Here is a 23,688-nt window from a genome sequence, read left to right as displayed (position 1 = left end):
TCAGTCACTTGTGAGGGGGGACATAGAATCAGGAGATGTAGAGTCAGGACGGATAGAACTGAGAAACTGTAAGGGCAAAAGGACCCTGATGGGAGTTATCTACAAGCCCCCAAACAGTAGCCTGGATATAGGATGCAAGTTAAATCAAGAGTTAAAATTGGCATGTCGCAAAGGTAATTCTACAGTTGTTATGGGGGATTTTAACATGCAGGTAGACTGGGAAAATCAGGTTGGTACTGAATCCCAAGAAAGGGAGCTTGTGGAATGCCTCAGAGATGGATTCTTCGAGCAGCTTGTATTAGAGACTACCAGGGAAAAGGCGATTCTGGATTTAGTGTTGTGTAATGAGCCAGATTTGAAAAGGGAACTCGAGGTAAAGGAGTCATTAGGAGGTAGTGACCATAATATGATAAGTTTTAATCTACAATTTGAGAGGGAGAAGGGAAGATTGGAAGTGTCAGTATTACAGTTGAACAAAGGGGACTATGGACACATAAGGGAGGAGCTGGCAAAAGTTGACTGGAAAGATACCCTAGCAGGGATGGCAGTGGAACAACAATGGCAGGTATTTCTGGGAATAATACAGAAGGTGCAGGATCAGTTCATTCCAAAGAGGAAGAAAGGTTCCAAGGGGAGTAAGGGGCGACCGTGGATGACAAGGGAAGTCAAGGACAGTATAAAAATAAAAGAGAGAAAGTATAACATAGCAAGGATGAGTGGGAAGCCAGAGGTTTGGGAGACTTTTAAGGAGCAACAGTAGATAACTAAAAAGGCAATACGGGGGGGAAAAGATGAGATACGAAGGTAAGCTAGCCAAAAATATACAGGAGGATAGTAAAAGCTTCTCTAGGTATGTGAAGAGGAAAAAATTAGTTAAGACCAAAGTTGGGCCCTTGAAGACAGAAACGGGTGAAATTATTATGAGGAACAAGGAAATGGCAGACAAGCTGAACAGGGACTTTGGATCTGTCTTCACTAGGGAAGACACAATCTCCCAGATGTAATAGTGGCCAGAGGACCTAGGGTAACAGAGGAACTGAAAGAAATTCGCATCAGGCACAAAATGGTGTTTGGTAAACTGATGGGACTGAAGGTTGATAAATCCCCAAGGCCTGATGGTCTGCATCCCAGGGTACTTAAGGAGGTGGCTCTAGAAATCGTGGACACATTGATAATCACTTTGGAATGTGGAACAGAGTATTTTTAAGTTTAGAATAGAAATTTCTTTCAACTCATCTGAAGACTCCAGAGTAGGATATATGTGTGTATAATAACCATATTCTGTTGGTTCCTTATTAGAGTGAATCGAATGATCATAAGATATGTACTATTTCACAGGGTTGGTGGGATGTTATCAAAAGAATGGATTAGTTTATTCTTCATGGCAAAGTTAACTCTATGAAGAGTTGCTGCTTTTCTGGTTTTCTCTTCACTGTTTACCTATTTTTCATTCTTATTGTCCAGAACCTATCTGAAACTTGACAATATTGGTCAGATCATCTCCACCAGATTTTCTTCCTTGATGCTCATTTCTGCCAGAAAGTTTTTGCCTCTTTTTAGCCCAGTACAACATCTTCAACAATAGCTTGCATGTTCTGTGCATGCTATCATTACTAGAGTTCCCCAAGGATATGATTTTAGTTGCTGTTTATTCTATGTATGATACATACAATACTGACTAGTTACCACATGGCCTGATATGGAAATACCAATGCTCTTGAATGGAAAAGCCTACAAAAAGTTGTGGTCACAGCCCAGTCCATCACAGATAATTCCCTCCCCACCGTTGAGCTCATCTTCACGGGGTGCTGTCGCAGGAAAGTATCATCCATCATCAGGGCCCCCACCATCTGGGCCATGTTCTCTTCTCACTGCTGCCATCAGGAAGGACGTATGGGAGCCTCAGGACTCACACCACCAGTTATTATCCCTCAACTATTTGACTCTTGAATCAGAGGGGATAATTGAATTGAATTGAATTGACTTTATTTCTTACATCCTTCACATAAGGAGTCAAAATCATTACGTTACGTCTCCATCCAAGTGTGCACTATGCAATCATAGTGATTTATAATAATTTATAATAAATAGAACAGTAAATGTAACACAGAAATACACTCAAATCAGCGTGAGTTAATCAGTTTGATGGCCTGGTGGAAGAAGCTGTCCTGGAGCCTGTTGGTCCTGGCTTTTATGCTGCGATACCATTTCCCGGATGGTAGTAGCTGGAATAGATTGTGGTTGGGGTGACTTGGGTCCCCAATGATCCTTCGGGCCATTTTTTCACACCTGTCTTTGTAAACGTCCTGAATCACGGGAAGCTCACAACTACAGATGCACTGGGCTGTCCATGTCACTCTGCAGAATCCTGTGATTAAGGGAGGTACACTACCCGTAACTTCACTCACACCAACACTGAATTGTTCCCACAACCTATGAACTCACTTTCAAGGACTCTTAATCCCATATTCTTGACATTTGTTGTTTGTTTGTTTGTTTATTAAAACATTATTTTTTTTTGTATTTGCTGTTTGTTGCCTTTTGCACATTGGTTGTCATGTGTGTGGTTTTTCATTGATTCTTTTGTGGTTCTTTGTATTACTGTGAATGTAAGCAAGAAAAATGAATCTCATGGTTGTATATGGTGACATATATGCACATTGATACTAAATTTACTTCGAACTTTGATGTGACTGCTGTCTATATGCCACATCATTTGTAAGCTTCAAGGCAATTTTCACTTCTTCAAGATTAGATTTTTTTTTGGATTATGAAGACACGCAGTCCTCTTTTATTGTCATTTAGTAATGCATGCATTGAGAAATGATACAATATTTCCTCTGGTGTGATATCACAAAACACAGGACGGACCAAGACTGAAAAAAACTAACAAAACCACATAATTATAACATATAGTTACAACAGTGCAACAATACCATAACTTGATGAAGAAGTCCACGAGCACAGTAAAAGTTCAAAGTCACTCAGATGTCCCATATCTCACGCAGACAAGAGAAGGATGAAAAACTCTCCCTGCCATGCCCGACCACGGTCCGACTTTGAGTCACCTGAAAACTTTCAGCCTCCGATCAGCTCTCTGACACTGAGTACCAAGCACCATTTCTATCCAAGCGATTCGACCTCAATCTCAGTCACCAACAGCAGGCAAAGCCGGTGATTTTGATTCAAGTTTATTTATCAATTGTACATGGAAACAAACAGTGGAATGCATTATTTGTGTCAACAGCCAATACATCCAAAGGTGTGCACATTCCAGTGCAAACATAGCGCGCCTACAATGTTTGGCAGAGCAACATAGAACACAAAAAGCAACTCCGTTCAATCAACGCAAGCAGTCGCTTGTTGGAGAGGTGGTATAAGATTTAAAAATAGCTCAGGGCCTTTCTGGATGGCTTCAATCAACAGGTATTTGGCAAAGGTCAATACAAAGAAGCAAGGTGTAAGCGGAGTGGCCATTGTGGCAGCACCCATTGTGAGAGGGCAGTATTAGAATAATTAGGTTTGGCTCATAATACATAGGTAGTGTGGTGAGAATGGATCCAGAATCAGTGGTGTATATGAAATGTGGGAACACTGGGAAACCTCCAATCTCCACAAGGTGCATTCAAATGCAGATCCTTACAAACTGTGTTAGGGAAATGGGGCTACAGCTAGATGACCTTCAGCTCTTACAAGAGAATGAAGAGGTGATAGATAGAAACCAAGAAGGTAGTCACCTTTAGGTTGCAGGAGGCAGATGACTGCGATTGTCAGGTGGAGGAAAAGGAATCGGCAGCCAGTGCAGAGTACCCATGTGGACATTCCCCTCAATAATGTATGCCACTTTGGATAATGTTGAGGGGGATGACCTACCGGGGATAGCCACAGCAACCGGGTCCCCGGCACAGAGACTAGCTCTATGGTTCAGAAGGGGATGGGTGAGAAAAAGAGTGCAGCAGTGATAAGAGATTCCATAGTTAGAGGAACAGACAGGAGATTCTTTTGATGTGAAAGAGACACCCAGATGATACGTTGCCTTCAAGATGCCAGAGTCAGGAATGTCTCAGATTGGGTCGTCAGCATTCTAAAGGGGGAGGGTGAACACTTCGTACCTCTCACCCATCATTTCTTGAACCAAAGGGGATAACTTCACTCAAATTCACTTGACTAGACTTACCCCACAACCTATGGACTCACTTTCAAGGACTCTTCATCTCATGGTCTCTGTTATTTCTTATTAATTAATTATTATTGTATTTTTTTTTTTTCTCAAGCCTAAGGTATAGGGATAGTCAAGCACATTCATTGCTCAAACTATAGGAACTTTTTTGGTATTGCGGCTTCCTGAAAATTTACAGAAATGTTACTGTGTAATCTTAATTGTTTAATGCCATTGTGACTGGGATGATACCAGCCGTAGATGTTACTAATGGGACAATCTATACCTTGTTCGTTTTTCATAGCCTTTCAATCTCCTTTTAACCTAGCATATTTCTGGTGTTTTTCACATTGATTTCAGTACGTTATGTGTGTTTGGAATGAATATATCTATTAAGTTAGTTCTTGTGTGTTTATCCTGGAATATTATATTCAAATGGTTATTATGGATTATGTATAATGGATTGGTCGTAATATAATTTTTAAGACTCTGACTCTAAAACTGGATTGTCCTTGTATATATAGTAAGGTATAGTGTCTTTTATGAGTTTGTATTTTAAATCAAGATTTTGGTGACTGATGTTTGCCTCTTGATTGTGCCTGTGTAAGTAATCAGATTGAGTTAAACTGCTGCGGAATCCTGTAATCTGTTGGATTGTGTCTGGTTTCTCAGCCTTTTTTGGACTTATCATCTTGAATGCGTTGGTCTTTTATTATGTACTTTTTGATACATGTGTTAACAACCTAGTTCTGTATTGCCACAAAACAAACTCTCTATTTGTGGGAAGAGGTCTTTCCACTCTGACCCAGGTATTCGATGCTTTCTTGTCGACACCTAGTTTGCTCAGGTCATCGGGATCTCAAAAACTATCACTGCCATCAATAGCCTGTAACTTCCCTTTGAGTGTTGAGCTTTTGAACTACCTGTACAACCTGGCATTTTTGCAGTGTGAACTGAAGTCTCGAAGGTATAGGACAATTATGGCATGGCATTTTCAGACTGAGTTGAGGCGTGAGGCGTGAGGCATGGAGCCTGGTAGAGGCTGAATTGAGGTGGCAGGTCCTCAGCCCGAGAATGTATCAAAGCAGCAGGGCCCAGTCTGAGAGTGAGGAACATCCTGTTGTTTGGCCGATTTAAGTGCTAGGCCAGATTGTAAAGGTCAGGGTGTCGGGTCAGAGGAAAAGGATGGGCTAGTGTTTTGCTTGCTGCCTGTGTGGCTAACTCATGACTGTGCTGAAGTGAGGCTGTGATCTGCAACTAACAGGCTCCTGGATCAGCTGTGACTGGCTTTGTGGCTGTGGACTCACTTTCGTGAACTTCAGTACTGAATACTATTTGCTTACTTTTATTGTTTACAAGATTTGTTTTTTTCTGCACATTGAGTATTTGATAGTTGAGGCGAGTCAAGCCGATCTAGGAGCTGATGGCTGCAGTCACAGCCACCAATTCAAGCAGTTCAGTGCTTTGTCAACGACGGCAGGCCACAGCTGCGGATCCAGTTCTGTACTGAAGTGCATCAATGAAATAATAAAGTGCAATTAGCGCTGAGGACAGTAGACATCAAACCACTGCCGAAGGGTGAGTCCACCGCCATGATCCGCCAATGAGATCAAACTTTGCAGCATGGGACCCAAGACTCCTGCGTCTTTTGCCGGCAGCAACAAGAGGGAGACCGATCACATGCAAGGAGATGGCACTGAACACCCATATGCTATCTACCTATTTCCACTCTTGTTGTTGATTTTAATCTTACTCAACACTGTGGAGCCAACCATGGGTTCATGTTCTGCCATTAGGATTGGCATTGCATCCACCCTTAGTGACGCCCTTAGCTGCACTCCACTTCGAATCTCCCAGATCACAGAAATACCAGATTGTTCAGTTACCCTAAAAATACATTCTTAAAAGGGAAATTACAGGCTGTAATCGATCCCAGGTAAGAATAGGAAGTCCATCTAGAAGAAGGAGGAGATCCAGAAGTTTTGTAAGCTGTCTGCAAGATGCCGCCATTGGTCACTGGCGCTATCTTGCTGTAAGTACAGGTTTCTCTAAAGGTTAACTTGTAGATTGATTTGGTGGTAAGGAAGAGAAATGCAGTGTTAACATTCATTTCGAGAGGCCTCCAATATAAAAACAAGGATGTAATTCTGACATTGCATTACTGACAGTGGGGCTTTATAAGGCATTGGTCAGATCGCACTTGGAGTATTGTGAGCAATTTGGGGCCCTTATATAAGAAAGGATGTGCTGGTATTGGAAATGGTACAGAAGGGGTTCATGGGAATGTTCCTGGGAATGAAAGGGTTCATGTATCAGAGCATTTCATGGCTCTGGGCCTTTACTCACTGGAGTTTAGAAGAATGAGGAGGAATCTCATTGAAAACTATTGAATATTGAAAGGTCTAAACAGAGTGGATATAGAGAGGTTATGTTTCCAATAGTGGAGGAGTTTAGGATCAAGAACAACAACAAAATGAGACCTGTTCATCTCTCCCACCTATTTGCATACTCTGTACTTTAACCCCTGTACAGTCCTCCAGTGGACTCAGATCTGGGCCTGCAGAAATTGAACTTAGACCTCCCCAGTGGACTCTAAGAGATTTGCATTCTTGATTCCAGCCAATGTGCCTTGACTTCAAGACTGCCAATTTGATCCTCAGGCTTCATTCCTGAGTATTGATCCCAGAGCACACTAATCACTGAACACTAGGCCTCGAATTCTGGACTTGCTGATGAAGGGATCCTGAACACTAAGGTCTCAAAATGCAGTCTCATCAATTCATCAACTTAGTGGATCATCAGAACTCATTTGTCCTATACGCATGGAACTCTGACTCTGCAACCCGCTGACAACTCACTAACCTGGTGTTGGGGAGGCCTCATCTACTTTCTGCCCTCTCGTTATCCGACAACCAACCATGGATGTCCCACGTCTGCATCATTGATCTTCAGGCGTGGAGTGGAAACTTAGACTCCTTCCTGACTTCTAATTCCCCCACAACCCTATCCCCCAACCTCAACCCTAACTCCCCTCTCTGTTTTCAAAATTGTCCTTACAAACCAAAAAAAACAATTTAAAGGAACAACTAAATCTAAGCTGCAAGTCAACAGAGGTTGCAGCTCAATGCAGTCTTAATTTCGTATCATCGACAATTGGCACACGGTTTCCTTATCTTGAAGCCTTAAATGTTTCAGTGTTGTCTGAATTTTTTCTTGATGCAAAACAAATGCCAGCTCAGTATCTAAATTATCTTACACTCATATTCCAAAATCTTGTTGTAGTATTGTATGACTTGTTTTTCTTGTGGTGAAATGCCTAATCTTGCCAAACATCTTGGTTAAAATTTATATTTATAGACAATAGGTGCAGGAGTAGGCCATTCTGTCCTTCGAGCCAGCACCACCATTCACTGTGAGCATGGCTGATCATCCACAATCAGTACCCTTTTCCTGCCTTCTCCCCATATCCCTTCACCCCGCTATCTTTAAGAGCTCTATCTAACTCTTTTTTGAAAGAATCCAGAAAATTGGCCTCCACTGCCTTCTGAGGCAGGGCATTCCACAGAACCACAACCCTCTGTGTGAAAAAGTTTTTCTTCAACTCTGTTCTAAATTGTCTACCCCTTATTCTTAAACTGTGGCCTCTGGTTCTGGATTCCCCCAACATTGGGAACATGTTTCCTGCCTCTAGCGTGTCCAATCCCTTAATAATCTTAGATGTTTCAATCAGATCCCCTCTCATTCTTCCAAATTCCAATGTATACAACTTCAGTCGCTCCAGTCTTTCCCATCCCGGGAATTAAACTCATGAACCTACGCTGCACTCCCTCAATAGCTAGAATGTCCTTCCTCAAATTTGGAGACCAAAACTGTACACTATATTCCAAGTGTGGTCTCACCAGGGCCCTGTACAACTGCAGAAGGACCTCTTTGCTCCTATACTCAATTCCCCTTGTTATGAAGGCCAGCATGTCATTAGCTTTCCTCACTGCCTGCAGTACCTGCATGCTTACTTTCAGTGACTGATGAACAAGGACACCTAGATCTCATTATACTTCCCCTTTTCCTAACTTGATACCATTCAGATAGTAATCTGCCTTCCTGTTCTTGCCATCAAAGTGAATAACCTCACATTTATCCACATTAAACTGCATCTGCCATGCATCTGCCCACTCACCCAACCTGTCCAAGTCACCCTGTATTCTCATAACATCCTCCTCACACTTCACACTGCCACCCAGCTTTGTGTCATCTGCAAATCTGCTATTGTTACTTTTAATCCCTTCATCTAAATCATTAATGTATACTGTATTGTAAATAGCTGCGGTCCCAGCACCGAGCCTTGCAGTACCCCACTAGTCACTGCCTGCCATTCTGAAAAGGACCTACTTTTTGTTATCTAATATAAAATTATAAAAATCCCTACTCTTTGTTCCCTGTCTGCCAACCAATTTTCTATCCATGTCAGTACCCTACCCCCAATACCATTTGCTCTAATTTTGCACACTAACCTCCTATGTGGGACCTTATCAAAGGATTTCTGAAAGTCCAGGTACACTACATCCACTGACTTTCCCATGTCCATTTTCATAGTCACATGATGCACTGATATTCTTAGGTTACTTTAAACACCTGTCTTCAAAGAGACACGACCTTTTGGCAAGGTGTGAGTGGCAAGGAAGAAGTAGAGAAGATTAACTCCAAAAGGGTATTTCTTTTGACAAAATGAGTGGAATATGGCCTTGTTGTCATGAATACTCCATTTCACTTGAGGAACAAGACAAAGTAGCAACATTCACGGGGGTCAAGCACTGGCTCCTGTTAGATTATACTACTGTCCAAGTGAGATTATACAAAGATGCCAAAACATATACCTATGACTGTTGACCTTCTTGGCTTTTTGTTGGTCATAAGGGGTAAGATAACTGGCCAAAATAACATTCTGCTTTGTGATGTGATGGAATCAACAGTGCTTGAGTGAAGGACACAGTTGAAGTTCAGGAGATCTCTGAGGAGTTTTTTTCCATACATTATTGACTGCTTCTCTGTCCCTGAGAAGTTAATCTTAGTATTTAACTCATAGTGAGGTGGAGATGGCTTATTTGCAAATGCATTGACACAAAAAAAACATTGTGAAAGCTCTGAAGAAGGCCTTAGAGGTAGCTTTCTACTAAAAGCACCTCAGACAGTGAACTCCTAGCCACAGTGAAATCCCTACTACAAAGAGACCACAGCTTAGGGTTACTTTGAAGTCTACTAATAAATGGCAGCTTTGAATCAGCTTTTGTCATCTCCAATGGGATTCCACCACCAGGCACATCTTTTCCCCCCTCTTCACTTTCTGTTTTCTGCAGGGATCTCCTGTCCATTCATCCCTCGAACTGATCTCCCTCCTGGCACTTACCCTTGCAAGCAGAAAAAGTGCTACACCTGCCCCTACACTTCCTCCCTCACTACCATTCAGGGTCCCAAACAGTCCTTCCAGGTGAGGCAACACTTCACCTGTGAGTCTGTGAGGTAATATACTGCGTCCGGTGCTCCCGGTGTGGCCTCCTGTATATCGGTGAGATCCAATATAGATTGGGAGACCACTTCACCAAGCACCTATGCTTTGTCTGCCAGAAAAAGTGTGATCTCCTGGTGGCCACCCATTTTAGTTCCACTTCCCATTCCCATTCCAATATGTCTATCCATGGCATCCTCTAGAGGCCACACTCAGGTTGGAGGAACAACCCATATTCCTCCTGGGTAGCCTCCAACCTGATGGCATGAACATTAATTTCTCTGCATCAAAACTGTTGACAATATTCTAAGTGTGGTCTGACTAGTGTGTTAAAAGGCTTAGCATTCTCTCCTTGCTTTTATATTCTATTACCTTTGAAATAATTGCCAACACTGCATTTGCCTTCTTTACCACAGACTCAACCTATAAATTAAACTTCTGGGTAAATTTCGCCCATTCTTCTAATTTTTCTAAGTCCTGCTGCAATCACATTGCTTCCTCAGCACTACCTCCCCCTTCACCTATCTTCATATAATTTGCAAACTTTGCCACAAAGCTGTCAATTCCATTATCAAAATCACTGACAAACCATGTGAAAAGTAGCGGTCCCAATACTAACCCCTGAGGAAGTCCATTAATCACTGGCAGACAACCAGAAAAGCCCCTTTTATGCCCACTTGCTGCCTCCTGCCTGTCAGCCATTCCTCTAACTCTGCCAGTATATTTCCTGAACACCATAGGATTTTATCTTGTTAAGCAGCCTCATCTGCGGCACCTTATCAAATGCCTTCTGAAAACCTAAGTAAATGACATCCACTCTCCTTTGTCCACCCTGCTTGTTACTTCCTTGAAGAACTGTAACAAATTTGTCTGGCAAGATTTCCCTTGACAGAAACCATGCTGACTTTGACTTATTTCTACCTTTAGTCTCCAAGTACCCCAAAGCCTCATCCTTAATAATAGACTCCAACATTTTCCCAGCCACTGAGGTTAAGGTTAACCGGCCTACAAGTTCCTTTCTTTTTCCTTCCTCTCTTCTTAAAGAATGAAGTGACATTTACAATTTTCCAGTCCTCTGGGACCATACCAGAATCAAGTGATTCTTGAAAGATCATGACCAATGCATCCGTTACTTCTTCAGCAACCTCCCTCAGGACTCTGGGATGTAGTCCATCTGCTCCAGGTGACTTATCCACCTTAAGTCCTTTGAGTTTGCCTAGCACTTTTTCCTTTGTAATAGCAATGGCACTCACTGCTGCTCCCTGACACTCACGGACCTCTGGCACACTACTAGTGTCTTCCACAGTTAAGACTAATGCAAGGTATCCACTGTTCATTTGCCATTTCTTTGTCCCCCATTACCACCCCACCAGCATCATTTTCCAGTGGACCAATATTAACCCTCACCTCCCTTTTACTCTATATAACTGCTTTATATCATTGGCTAGTCTGCCCTCATATTTCATCTTGTCCCTTCTTATAGCTTTTTAAATTGCCTTTTATTGGATTTTAAAAGCTTCCCAATCATCTAACTTCCCATGCACTTTTGCTACCTTATTGCCCTTTCCTTGGCTTTTACGCAGTCCTTAACATCCCTTGTCTACCATGGTTGCCTACTCTTACCATTTGAGAACTTTTTCCTCTGTGGGACTTATCTATCTTGCGCCTTGTGAACTATTCCCAGAAACTTCAGCCATCTCTGCTCTGCCATCATCCCTGCCAGTATCCTCCTCCAATCCACCTGGGAAAGTTCCTCTCTAATGCCTCTGTAATTCCCTTTATTCCACTGCGATACTGATACATGTGACTTATGCTTCTCCCTCTCAAATTGCAGTTTGAATTCAATCAAATTATGATCACTGCCTACTAAGGGTTCCTCTACATTAAGCTCTCTAATTCGATCTGTGTTATTACACCACACCCAATCTAAGATAGCCTTTCCCCGAGTAGGCTCAAGCACAAGCTGCTCTAAAAAGCCATCTCATAGTTATTCAACTAAATCCCTCTCTTGCAATCCAACACCAACCCGATTTTCCCAATCACCTTGCATATTGAAATCCCCCATTACGATTATAACTATATAAGCATATAACAATTACAGCATGGAAACATGCCATCTCGGCCCTTCTAGTCCGTACCGAACTCTTACTCTCACCTAGTCCCACCAACCTGCACTCAGCCCATAACCCTCCATTCCTTTCCTGTCCATATATCTATTCAATTTAACTTTAAACGACAACATCAAACCTGCCTCAACCACTTCTGCTGGAAGCTGGTTCTACACAGCTACCACTCTCTAAGTAAAGAAGTTCCCCCTCATGTTACCCCTAAACTTTTGTCCTTTAACTCTCAACTCCTGTCCTCTTGTTTGAATCTTCCCCACCCTCAATGGAAAAAGCCTATCCACGTCAACTCTATCAATCCCCCTCATAATTTTAAACACCTCTATCAAGTCCCCCCTCAACCTTCTATGCTCCAAAGAATAAAGATCTAACTTGTTCAACCTTTCTCTGTAACTTAGGATATGAAACCCAGGCAACATTTTAGTAAACTTCCTCTGTACTCTCTCAATTTTATTGACATCTTTCCTATAATTCAGTGACCAGAACTGTACACAATACTCCAAGTCTGGCCTTACCAGTGCCCTATACAATTTCAACATTACATCCCAACTCCTATACTCAATGCTCTGATTAATAAAGGCCAGCATACCAAAAGCTTTCTTCACCACCCTATCTACATGAGATTCTACCTTCAGGAAACTATGCACCATTATTCCTAGATGCCTCTGCTCTACAGCATTCTTCAATGCCCCACCATTTACCATGTATGTCCTATTTTGATTAGTCCTTCCAAAATGTAGCACCTCACATTTTTCAGCATAAAACTCCATCTGCCATCTTTCAGCCCACTCTTCTACCTGTCCTAAATCTCTCTACAAGCTTTGAAAACCTACCTCATCATCTACAATGCCATCATCTGCATACTTACTAATCCAATTTACCACCCCATCATCCAGATCATTAATATATATGACAAACACAATTGTGTCAATGTGTTACGCTAGTAAGCAATTGTGTTAACATACCCAACACCAGACTGCTGAAACACATACGCTAGTCTGAGCTCTGCCATTGGAGGAGATTACCTATGAAGATAGACGAAAGAATTTAAGTTTACGATATTACGATCAAGTCTCCTTGCAGAAATGCAAGATGTTCAGAGTCCTGGGAACCTCTGGCCCATACTGTTCAAATAGTAAAGAAGTATAGAGTTCTAAACACAAAAACAGGCTCTTTAGCTTAACTTGTTTAATCAAGTTGCATACTCAGCTAGTCCCATTGCCTGTCTTTGCCCATATTTTTCTAAATATTTTCTATCTGTGTAACTGTCCAGAGCAACACATACAAAATGATGGAGGAATTTAGCAAGTCAGCTAGCATCCATGGAAATGAATAAACAGTTGACATTTTGGGGTGAGACCCTTCATTAGGACTGGAAAGGAAGACCAGAATAGGAAGGCAGAAGGAGGGGAAGGCATACGAGTTAGAGGGTGATAGGTTAAGCCAGATGGGTAGGGGAGGGGGAATTGAAAAATCTGGCCCAGTGAAAACCAGAGGTCCATCAGCCAGTCTTCATCAGGGTATCAGAGGTGGAGAGGGTCAGCAACTTTAAATTTCTCGGTTAACATTTCAAAAGATCTGTCCTAGGCCCAGCACGCAAGTGCAATTATGAAGAAAGCACAGCAGCGTCTCTACTTCCTTAGGAGCTTGCAAAGATTCGCCTTTGCCTGGTGGAGAGTATATTGACTGGCTGTATCATAGTCTGGTATGGAAACACTAACGCCCATGAATGGAAAATGCAACAAAAAGCAGTGGATGCAGCCCAGTCCATCACGGGTAAAGCCCTCCCACTATTGAGCATATCTACACAGTGTGGTCTTAGGAAAGCAGCATCTATCATCAGGGACACCCACCACCCAGGTCATGCTCTCTTCTCACTGCTGCCTTCAGGAAGGTGGTACAGGAGCCTCAGGATTCACACCAACAGGTTCAGGAACAGCTATTACTCCTCAACCATCAGGTGCATGAACTGAAGGGATAACCTCACTCAACTTCACTTGCCCCATCGTTGAAATGTTCCCACAAACTATGGACTCACTTTCAAGGACTCGTCATCTCAGGTTCTCAATATTTATTGTTTATTTATTTATTATTATTATTTTTTCTTTCTTTTTGTATTTGTACAGTGTGTTGTCTTTTGCACACTGGTTGTCCACCCAGGTAGTGCAGTCTTTCATTGATTCTATTATGGTTATTGGATTTATTGAGTTTGCTTGCAAGAAAAAAAATCTCAGGGTTGTATGTGGTGACATATATGTACTTTGATAATCAATTTACTGTGAACATTGCAATATATTCTATATAATCTCTGAAACAGTTCTTGCATGAAAAATACCTGTCATGCAATGCCAGGATCAATTTGCAGCACAGAAACAAAACCTATTTGTACACCAGCTGGAGACTAATATCTTGCCAATATTTCTGTTTGCACTGCAGAGTTAAAAAAAAAATCCACGTTCAGAACGTAACTTTGGCCTACGATATTAATTCACTATTGATTTAACTCATCTTAGTATAACTTCTGTTCAGCCAGCACTTACAGCAAATTATAATTGCAATATTTTAAAGCAATGATTAAAGTGAAGCAACTATCCACCCTCTTACAGTTCATGCCCAAAGGAAACCTGTCAAACATTTCAGTCGAACAATGAAGCTAAGTTCCAGCGTGCAAAGAAATTTCATTATTTTTAAGCTGCCTGTGGCAACAACAATCACCACACCAAAAAAATCAGACAATTTTACCTCTTTGAACAGTTGCAGTAATTACTCCACCAGTCATTTAAGAATTCTAAAAAGTCAAGGTCAACTTTGACCATCAACTGGTCATTAAAGGATCATAAAACTTTTACTGCTGTCACAAATCGCATGATAATGAAATGTAGTCCTGCCTACTCTTCAGAATAAGAGCAGACTCTAAACACAGAGGATCACAAGAAATGCTAATGGTCAGTTTTAGATTTTAATTATACGCTCACACACTTACAGGGTTATATCTTTACAAATCGAATGCTGTAAGGTATACCTCATGAAAGCAAACTAGTTGCAAGCAGACTGGAGGGATATATCAGCCAAAGATAAGACTAACAACATCCTCAAAATCACTCTTACACCATCCTTCAATTTTGCCCTTCGTCCTTCTCCACAAGATGGTTCTAACCTCCTTCTTACTTTCGGCTCCAGCAGCATCCACACAGAATAGATCTTTTTCTAATATTTTCCATGAAATACATCATAATATTTCCTTGCTCTTTTAGCATTTCAAAGAGAATACGTTTCTTTAACAACATCTTAATACAATCATTAATTGTTCCAAACATTTGTTTCTTCTCTTCTGGTGGTTTTCTATGTTAGTGCTACGACTACCTTTTCTATGTACTTGACTCACAATCACACATTTCAATTGAAGCAATTAATTACTTACACTTTTTTCAATTTAGTCTATTGCATTTGCTGTTGCTGATGTTGCTTTCTCCACACTGCAAGCAAACACATGTTCACCAAACATTTCGCTAAATAACACACACAAAATGCTGTAGGAGCTCAGCAGATTAGGCAGCATCTATGGAAATGAATAAACAGTCGACATTTCGGGCCAAGACCAATGCAGATTTCTGATTGTTTAACCTTATAATTCTTTACTCCTTTCTGCCCTTTTTTTTTTGGCTCTTCCATGTCTATTTTAAATAGAACTTTAAAAGAAGCTTAAGAAAAAAAATCTTTCAATTACAGGTGTCCCCCGCTTTTTGAACGTTCGCTTTACGAAACCTCACTGTTACGAAAGACCTACATTAGTTACCTGTTTTCGCTAACAGAAGGTATTTTCACTGTTACGAAAAAAAGCAGCACACCGGAAAAGCAGCGCGCGAAAAAATCAGTGCGCGCCCCAAGCAGCTGCTGTCCCCCAGATTCGGAACGGCATTCTCGCCGGCATTGCTTAAACACGTGCCTGTGAGCAGCTGTTAGCAAGATGAGTTCTAAGGTATTGGAAAAGCCTAAAAGAGCTCGTAAGGGTGTTACACTTAGCGTAAAACTAGACATAATTGTTTCGATCGTGGTGAACGAAGTAAGAACAAAGTGAGTTTGGCTTGTGGAAGTTGACGAAGATGATGTTGAAGAGGTTTTGGCATCCCATGACCAAGAACTGATAGATGAAGAGCTGATGCAATTGGTAGAGGGAAGGATAATAATCATAACCGAATGCAGTAGCAAACGGACCAAAAGTGAAGTCGTCCATGAACTGAACGTGAGGCAATTACGTGAGATTTTCACTGCAATGATAAAGTACGACTTTAATTTTGAAAGGGTACGTCGGTTTAGGGCATATTTGCAGGATGGTTTGAGTGCTGACAAAGAACTGTATGATCTAAAAATGCGCAAGGCTAAGCAGTCAAGCAAGCCTTCCACATCAGCCACAGCAGACGACAAACCTCGACCTTCCACATCGAGGCAGGCAGACATAGAAGAAGATGACCTGCCTACCCTCATGGAAAGAAACAACGAGATGACACCCCAGTGCCCCACCACCCCAAACCCCGGGCCACAGACAGATACCAATTCGCAGAGAATGCAGCACATCTTTAAGAAAAAAAGCCAAAATAAACAAGCTAATTAATTAGGTGCTGCCTGGCACGTAAATGTTGGCCCAGATCAGAGCCGATTGCCGATTGAGTTGCCTCTGATCTGGGCCGACATTTACGTGCCGGGCAGCACCTAATTAATTAGCTTGTTTATTTCGGCTTTTTTCTTAAAGATGTGCTGGGTGTGTCTCGGCCACCGCTGGACCGCTGCATACTTTGTGGATCGGTATCGGGTCGCTGCCCGGAGGGTGGGGGTCACTGCACCACCCCAACCTCCAACAACTCAGCCTAACACACCATCATCAGTGTGCTCTGTGCTGTCTTCCCGTTTCCGGTAAGTGATACTACACTGTACATACATTATTTCTACTTTATATCGGGTGTGTATTTTTTCGTGTTATTTGGTGTGATTTGGCACCTTCATAGTTTAAAGGTTACTGGAGAGCACGTTTATGCCAACAGCGCTTCCGTGAGATTTTCGCTACAGAGAACAATGCAGGCAATTATTGTGGAAAAGTATTTCTACTTTATATAGGCTATATATTCATCATATCATTCCTGCTTTTACTATATGTTACTGTTATTTTAGGTTTTATGTGTTATTTGGCATGATTTGGTAGGTTATTCTTGGGTCTGCGAACGCACACAAATTTTTCCCATATAGATAAATGGTAATTGCTTCTTCGCTTTACGACATTCCAGCTTACGAACCGTTTCACAGGAACGCTCTACCTTCGGATGGCGGGGGAAACCTGTATACATGTTAGAGTCTTCATTATCTCTCTCAGATTTCAGTTCTCCATAACATATCAATCATTCAGATGCATTCTGATTGCGCATCCCTCTGAGCAGTGTAAACATCTTTGAGGCATACTGTACCATCCATATCATGGCTTCTCAAATGGTGCCTCGGATTGCCTTAGCCATTGGACCCCCAACCTTGCTATCAGTAAACTATAACTAAGTTCATCCTTGCACCTGAGCTCTGCTCTCTACTCCCACTATCTTAACAGCGCAAGTGGGAGTGAAAGCCTTCTCAGCCATTCTGCAGAACTTCACAGACTGCAGGGAATGGAGCTTGTTCATTTCTAGCTTTTCTTGCCATGCAACATGTTGGGTTGCAAAAGCCTTTAGCAGCAAGTGTGTGGGGTAGTGAGAAGAGGGAATAAAGTTCTTATGTACTTGATTTCATGGGTGTCAAAATCCAATGCATGGTAAGGAAATAAAGGGTGGAGGGGAGGCGATGGTTCTGAGTTACTCCAGCTATTATTTTTAAACACTGTGGTGCCAAATATCAGAACTGTAAAATGCAGGCCTGAGGGAAATTCTATTCGCATAGATTGCAAGTCAACTGAATCCAAATACTGTCATTTTCTCAGTGGCAAAGATTTCCATCCTGGCTCAGAAAGAAGTAAGTTCAAAATGTAATTTAGAAACCAGAACACAAAAAAATCTAGTGTTCTGCAGCACAAAGGCAAAGTACCAGTGGCACTGTAAGAAATGTCATGTTAATGTCTAAGACAAGCATCTTCTCTTAAACAGATACATAAGGACCCAAGAAGCTACTACAGACATCTTTGGCAGCTGTTTTTTTTGCTTGCCAATTTTTATCCATTAATCAACTTCACTAATAAAATCTGGTCAACATCACATTAGTGTTTGTGTTTGTGCTTTGAGCCAGTTATTGTATTACTTGATTGGTATTTTGTTATAGCTATCATCTGGGATCATGTGAAATTTCAAATCCTAAAATGAGATCATTCTGGAACACAGCTTGGAAAGCTCTAATTCAGTATTCCTCCCTCTCTCTTATGCATTGAGGGTGCCTCCAACTCATATTCAGTAGATACTTGTTCCACGCATGCTTACTCATGCAGGCTTGTTATCCATACGTTCCCATATAAAGGCAATCCACATCTGTTTAGGAGTATCTTAATCCACATGACTGTTCAGTCTTCTAAAAGAGTATTCAAAAAAAACTAAATTGCTCAAATTATAAACATTTATTTCAAGCTTACACAAAGCACTACAAGACTTGAAGGCAAAAATACCACTTGCTGCCCCTCTGCTTTAATTCCACATTCTGAGTAAATTCTCAAGTGGCTTTTGATAGTTGTAGTGATTATTTAACTTTACTTAAGAGTCACCAAAAGATAATAATATATTATAAAATATTCTTACCTCGCTATTTGATTAACAAATGGTTTCATTTCCTGGGGATCGTAAGCACGAGCAAAAGCCCAGCAGACATAGCAGGCAGCATCTCTCACGTTTGCTCCTACACTACAGGCACCACGTTTCTCATCAAAAGTCATTGCTTGGAGAATTACAGGTACAACTAAGAAAAAGAAAAAGAAAAAGAAAATAAAGTTTTTTATAATTGTGGAAACAATAAAAATGACCATTGCTTCTGTATGTTGGGATTTCTGTTTAATTTATATTTGCCATTTTGTTCAATGTTTTTCTTCTTTCCTGATGGCATTAAAACTAATTGATACTACAGTTTTTTGGTAAAGGCAATGGTGGCAATAGGAAGAGAATAGAATGATACACAGTACAAGCAGCCCTCCCAAAAACAGTTTCACTTGAATCAATGAACAACAATTAGGAATGAGCTCGAATGACCTTTCCTTGAAATAACCCAATGGCCAACAAGATCAGCTAATGCAGGGATCTGACCAAATGCCTTTCCAGTCCATGCTGTTCATTCATTTCTTAAGATGAATTTCTTCTTTCAACTAAAAGGTTAAATCAGTGCCCAAATTCAGATTTTTATCACACTAACAAACCAATTTTTTTTCAAATCAAGCCATTTTAATGTTTTATTTCTACTAATGTAACAGTGCTAATATTATATGCCCATGCTAATACCATATCCATTTTTTTTTCAATCTTTAACTACATTACTCACATCTGAAAATGTTGCTATGGTCCTTTCAATGACAGCAGTGTGTACGTACTCACGCTCACTCCTCAGTACAAGTCTTTTGGCATGTTCTCTCCTTTCCTGACCTACTCCAATCTGAGACCTTTCTATACTCCTCTAATCCTGGCCTCTTCTGCAGCATTGATAACCAAGTAGTGCCCTACTTAAACACTGCATCTACCTTTAGTTTTATATTCCAGTGAAGCATCTCGGAACATTTTACTACATTAAAGGTACTACAGAAAGACAGATTTTATAGAATGATTCATATATTCTTCTAGTCAGTCAGCATGGAACAGGCCCTTAGGCCTAACTTGTCTATGCATCTGCTAGCCTCTCCCATTCCTATGCCTTCAAGTTTTCAACTCCCCTACCTGGGAATAAAGACCAACTTTCTACCCTATCTGTGCCTCCTTCACTCCAAGGAAAACAGTTTCAATTTCATGACCCAGGCCCCCCCCAGTCTTGGCAACATTCATCTGAACATTTTCTGCATTATCTCTAGGTTAATCATAGCCTGCCTACGTCATGACAATCAGAACTGCACACCATACTCCAAATGCAGCTTTAACTTAATAACCCAACTCTTGTACTCACACCAATAAAGAAAAGCAAACTATATGCTTCGCTTAATCACCTTGCCTAACCGTGATGTCACTTTTGGGGAATATTCTGCATGAACTCTGAGGTTTCTGTGTTACACAACACTATTAAGGGCCCTCAGTGTCTGAGCCTGATTTAACTTCCGAAAATAAATTACTTTTCACTTGTCTGAGTTAATTTCCATTGGTCATTCATTTTCCTAGATTCCCATCTGATCAATATCTTTACTGTCCACTATATCACTAATCTTGGCACCATGAGCAAATTTATTAATCATGCAACCTATAATCCAAATGATCATTATACATGACAAACAAAAGTGAACCCAGCATGAACCCTGCGGCATTTCACAGGTGATAAACTGCCCACATGATCTTCTACCTCCTATCACCAAGTTAAATTTGCATCCAAATGGATAGCTCACTCTGGAGTCCATGTGCTCAAACCTTCAGGGCCAGCCTAGCATGAAAAACCTTGTTAAGTCCGTACAAACAATGTTCACTGCCCTACCCTTGGTGACCTCTTGAACAGAGAATAAAACAAATTTGAAAAAGATTTTCAAAAGCACCCAACAGCCTACATCAAAGAATAATACAGATTTTCATTCTGTTTCATTCCCTTGCACTGCAAGTGACCAATTTCAGGAAGGATATAGGTGGTGTCAGAGAGATAACTTTTGACTTTTCAAAATGAAGCAGCTTTCTTCAAACTACTGTATGCCCTGGGGTAAATCTCAAACTTTCGATCTGTGAGATAAACAATCATTAAGAAGAGAATTTTAAAACCAAAATCTTACTTAACTAGTGCCAGAATGGGTCTCAAAGTATGGGGATTTTGAATGACAGGTAGGATTTCGGACGACCTCAGGTTTATCGAGAGATGGAGAATACAAGTCAGGCAAGAATTTTGTCAGTACCACAATTCAAGACATCTGGAACTGGAAAATCCTTTGCACATAAATGGATGAAAAGATTGCAAGGAAAGTTTAAAATGTATTTATGAAAAAATGATTGATGCAGTTCTATTGTTATGTGGTGGTATTTCACAGTTATTAAGAGTGAGCTACTCTTCTCATCTGTTTCTACTCTGCCCCACCTCCCTACCTCCTTTCCATCTCTCTCTCTGTCTCTCTAAACCTTCCAACAGCTTCGTGTCCACCCCTCCCACCACCCAGTAAAGCTGCAGCTGAACAGTTCAAATACATACAACTATACTACCTGCCATAACATGGTAAACACTCACGTAGGTGTTTGTATAAAGACTTGTCTAAAGACTAATCTTAAAATCGAAGGCCATCTCAATTGACAGGAGGGTAGGGTGCTTGTGACGTGAAAGTCTGACAAGGGGTGATTTACAATGCCACAAGAGAGCTTGACACACCTCATTACATAACTAAAGTAAGTAAATCATGGAAAAATTCACCTCAGAGACATCAAAACCAGTAGGAGGGCTGCTCCATCCACAGTTGATCTCACACCTGCTGAGTATTTCCAGCAGCTTTTTTTTAAATTATAGATTTAAAGCATTGGTACTCCATTACTTTCTAAAGATTGTATGCCCTAAAGTGAAACTAAGCACAGGCATGTTTGTAGATAAGGTATAGGAAATGATAAAGTAGTGGTCTTTGGACATGCGGAGGGGTGAGTTAGTGGCTGACAGTGTTGATCAGCCTTGCTGCTTGGGGATAGTAAAAGCTTTTGAGTCTGGTGCTCCTTGATACTACATCATCTCCCCTTGATGGGAGTGGAAAAAAGTCCATATGCAGGGTTGCTGGGATCCTTCGTAATGTTATTGGTCTTTCTCCGGCACCTTTCCGAATATATATCCTTGATGGTGGGTAGGCTGGTGCCGGTGATGTGTTTTAACTACCCATTCCTGTTCACCACAGTGCAGTTTCCATACAGTGTTAAGGTGCTCTCCACTGCGTATCTGAAGAATGACATATTGATGTGCGTAGTCCAACTGTTTTCAGCCTCCTCAGAAAGTAGAGGCATTGGTGAGCTTTTCTGATGATGTACAATATGTTCTTGCACCATGAGAGATTGTGCAAGCTGTGCACTCCCAGGAGTCTAAAACTGCTTGCAGTTTCCACTGCTGTGCCGCTGATCTAAAGAGGGGTGTGAGTGGGGGTGTGAGCTCTCCTGAAGTCGATAATCATCTCTTTTGTCTTGTTGACATTGAGGAAAAGGTAATTTGCCTAGCACCAGGCCTTGAGCTCTTCCACCTCCTCTCTGTAGGCCATCTCACTGTCATCTCATCAGTAAATCTGACAATGTGATTACACATTGTTTAGCCTTGCAGTCGTGTATGAGCAGAGTATGCAGTAATGGGCTCAGCAAACAGCCCTGCGGGGGCACCCGTGTGAGAGAGGGAGGAGGATGGGGAGGGAGGGAGGATGATGGGGAGGGAGGAGCGGTTGTGCATCCTGGCTATCTAAGGTCTGTTCTTTAGGAAATCCAATACCCAGTGGCACAGTGGTGCATTTAGACCAGCGGTCCCCAACCACCGGGCCGCAAAGCATGTGCTACCGGGCCGTGAGGAAATGATATGAGTCAGCTGCATCTTTCCTCATTCCCTGTCACGCACTGTTGAACTTGAACATAGGGTTGCCAACTGTCCCGTATTTGCCGGGACATCCCGTATAGCGGGCTAAATTGGTTTGTCCCATACAGGACCGCCCTTTCCCATATTTCCCCCGCTAAGGTAGAGCATTCCTATGAAACTTTTCGTGCCGAAATGGCGTAAAGTGAAGAAGCAATTACCATTAATTTATATGGGAAAAATTTTTGAGCGTTCCTAGACCCAAAAATTAACCTACCATATCATATCAAATAACACATAAAACCTAAAATAACACTAACATATAGTAAAAGCATTAATGATATGATAAATACACAGCCTATATAAAGTAGAAATAATGTATGTACAGTGTAGTCAGGAAGATTAAGGCAAAACGGATTTGCGGGAAAAAAAAATCGGCACGTACGCGCATGCGCAAGTCACATATGCACACACAGGTGCCCGTGCAAGGCTTCATGGTCATGGTAGTCTTTCTCGGGGTAAACACAAGTGTCCCGTCAACACACACAAAAAATGCTGGTGAACGCAGTAGGCCAGGCAGCATCTATAGGAAGAGGTACAGTCAACGTCTCGGGCCGAGACCCTTCGTCAGTATTTGACTGCTACTTTTGTCCCTTATTTGAGAGTGAGAAAGTTGGCAACCCTAACTGTAAAAGACATGTTGAGATGAGTTTAACCCTACTTGAACACCCCTTCCCCCACCCCCACCCCCCCAGGTCGGCCCATCCGCAAGAACATTGTCAATATTAAACCGGTCCGCGGTGCAAAAAAGGTTGAGGACCCTTGATTTAGACCAAGGAGTAGGAGTTTGTTCATCAAGGTCTGTGGGACAATAGTGTTGAATGCTAAACTGAAATCCAGAAACAGCATTCTGACATAAGTGTCCTTGTTTTCTAGGTGTGTCAGGGCCAGGTGCATGACAGGTGACACATAGGCTGCATTAGTCACCTCAGAACCAACAAAATGGGAGTAAAATCAAATCATCCTCAATCCTGAATGACTTCCCAAGAATGCAGTAACAGAGTGCTCCCACATGTCAATGTTCTTAAAACCATGTCACTATTCAGACTTCCTTCATTTGACAAAAATCTTAGTTAAAGGATAAAACAAGACCAGTATATTTGGCTTGTATATTCAGGAATTTTAATGTTTAGTGATAAAAACATCCCATGTTAAAGTATTGAAAATACAACGAATGATAAACAGTAAAACTAAAC

The 23,688-nt window shown here is 41.5% G+C and overlaps 1 protein-coding gene across 1 annotated transcript in view; it reads right to left on the bottom strand.

Moving 5' to 3' along the window:
- tbcd (tubulin folding cofactor D) overlaps positions 1 to 23,688 on the bottom strand; it is a 268,544-nt gene that overhangs the window by 118,828 nt on the left and 126,028 nt on the right. The window contains exon 14 of the mRNA XM_072241956.1: positions 18,544 to 18,700. Coding sequence (XP_072098057.1) covers positions 18,544 to 18,700 — 157 coding nt within the window. The remainder of the gene's footprint in view (positions 1 to 18,543; positions 18,701 to 23,688) is intronic.

This window comes from Mobula birostris, chromosome 24, assembly GCF_030028105.1.
Source record: "Mobula birostris isolate sMobBir1 chromosome 24, sMobBir1.hap1, whole genome shotgun sequence".
Taxonomy (NCBI): Eukaryota; Metazoa; Chordata; class Chondrichthyes; order Myliobatiformes; family Myliobatidae; genus Mobula; species Mobula birostris.
Note: the sequence above shows the minus strand (reverse complement) of the source record. Positions and strands in the feature narration are given on the sequence as shown.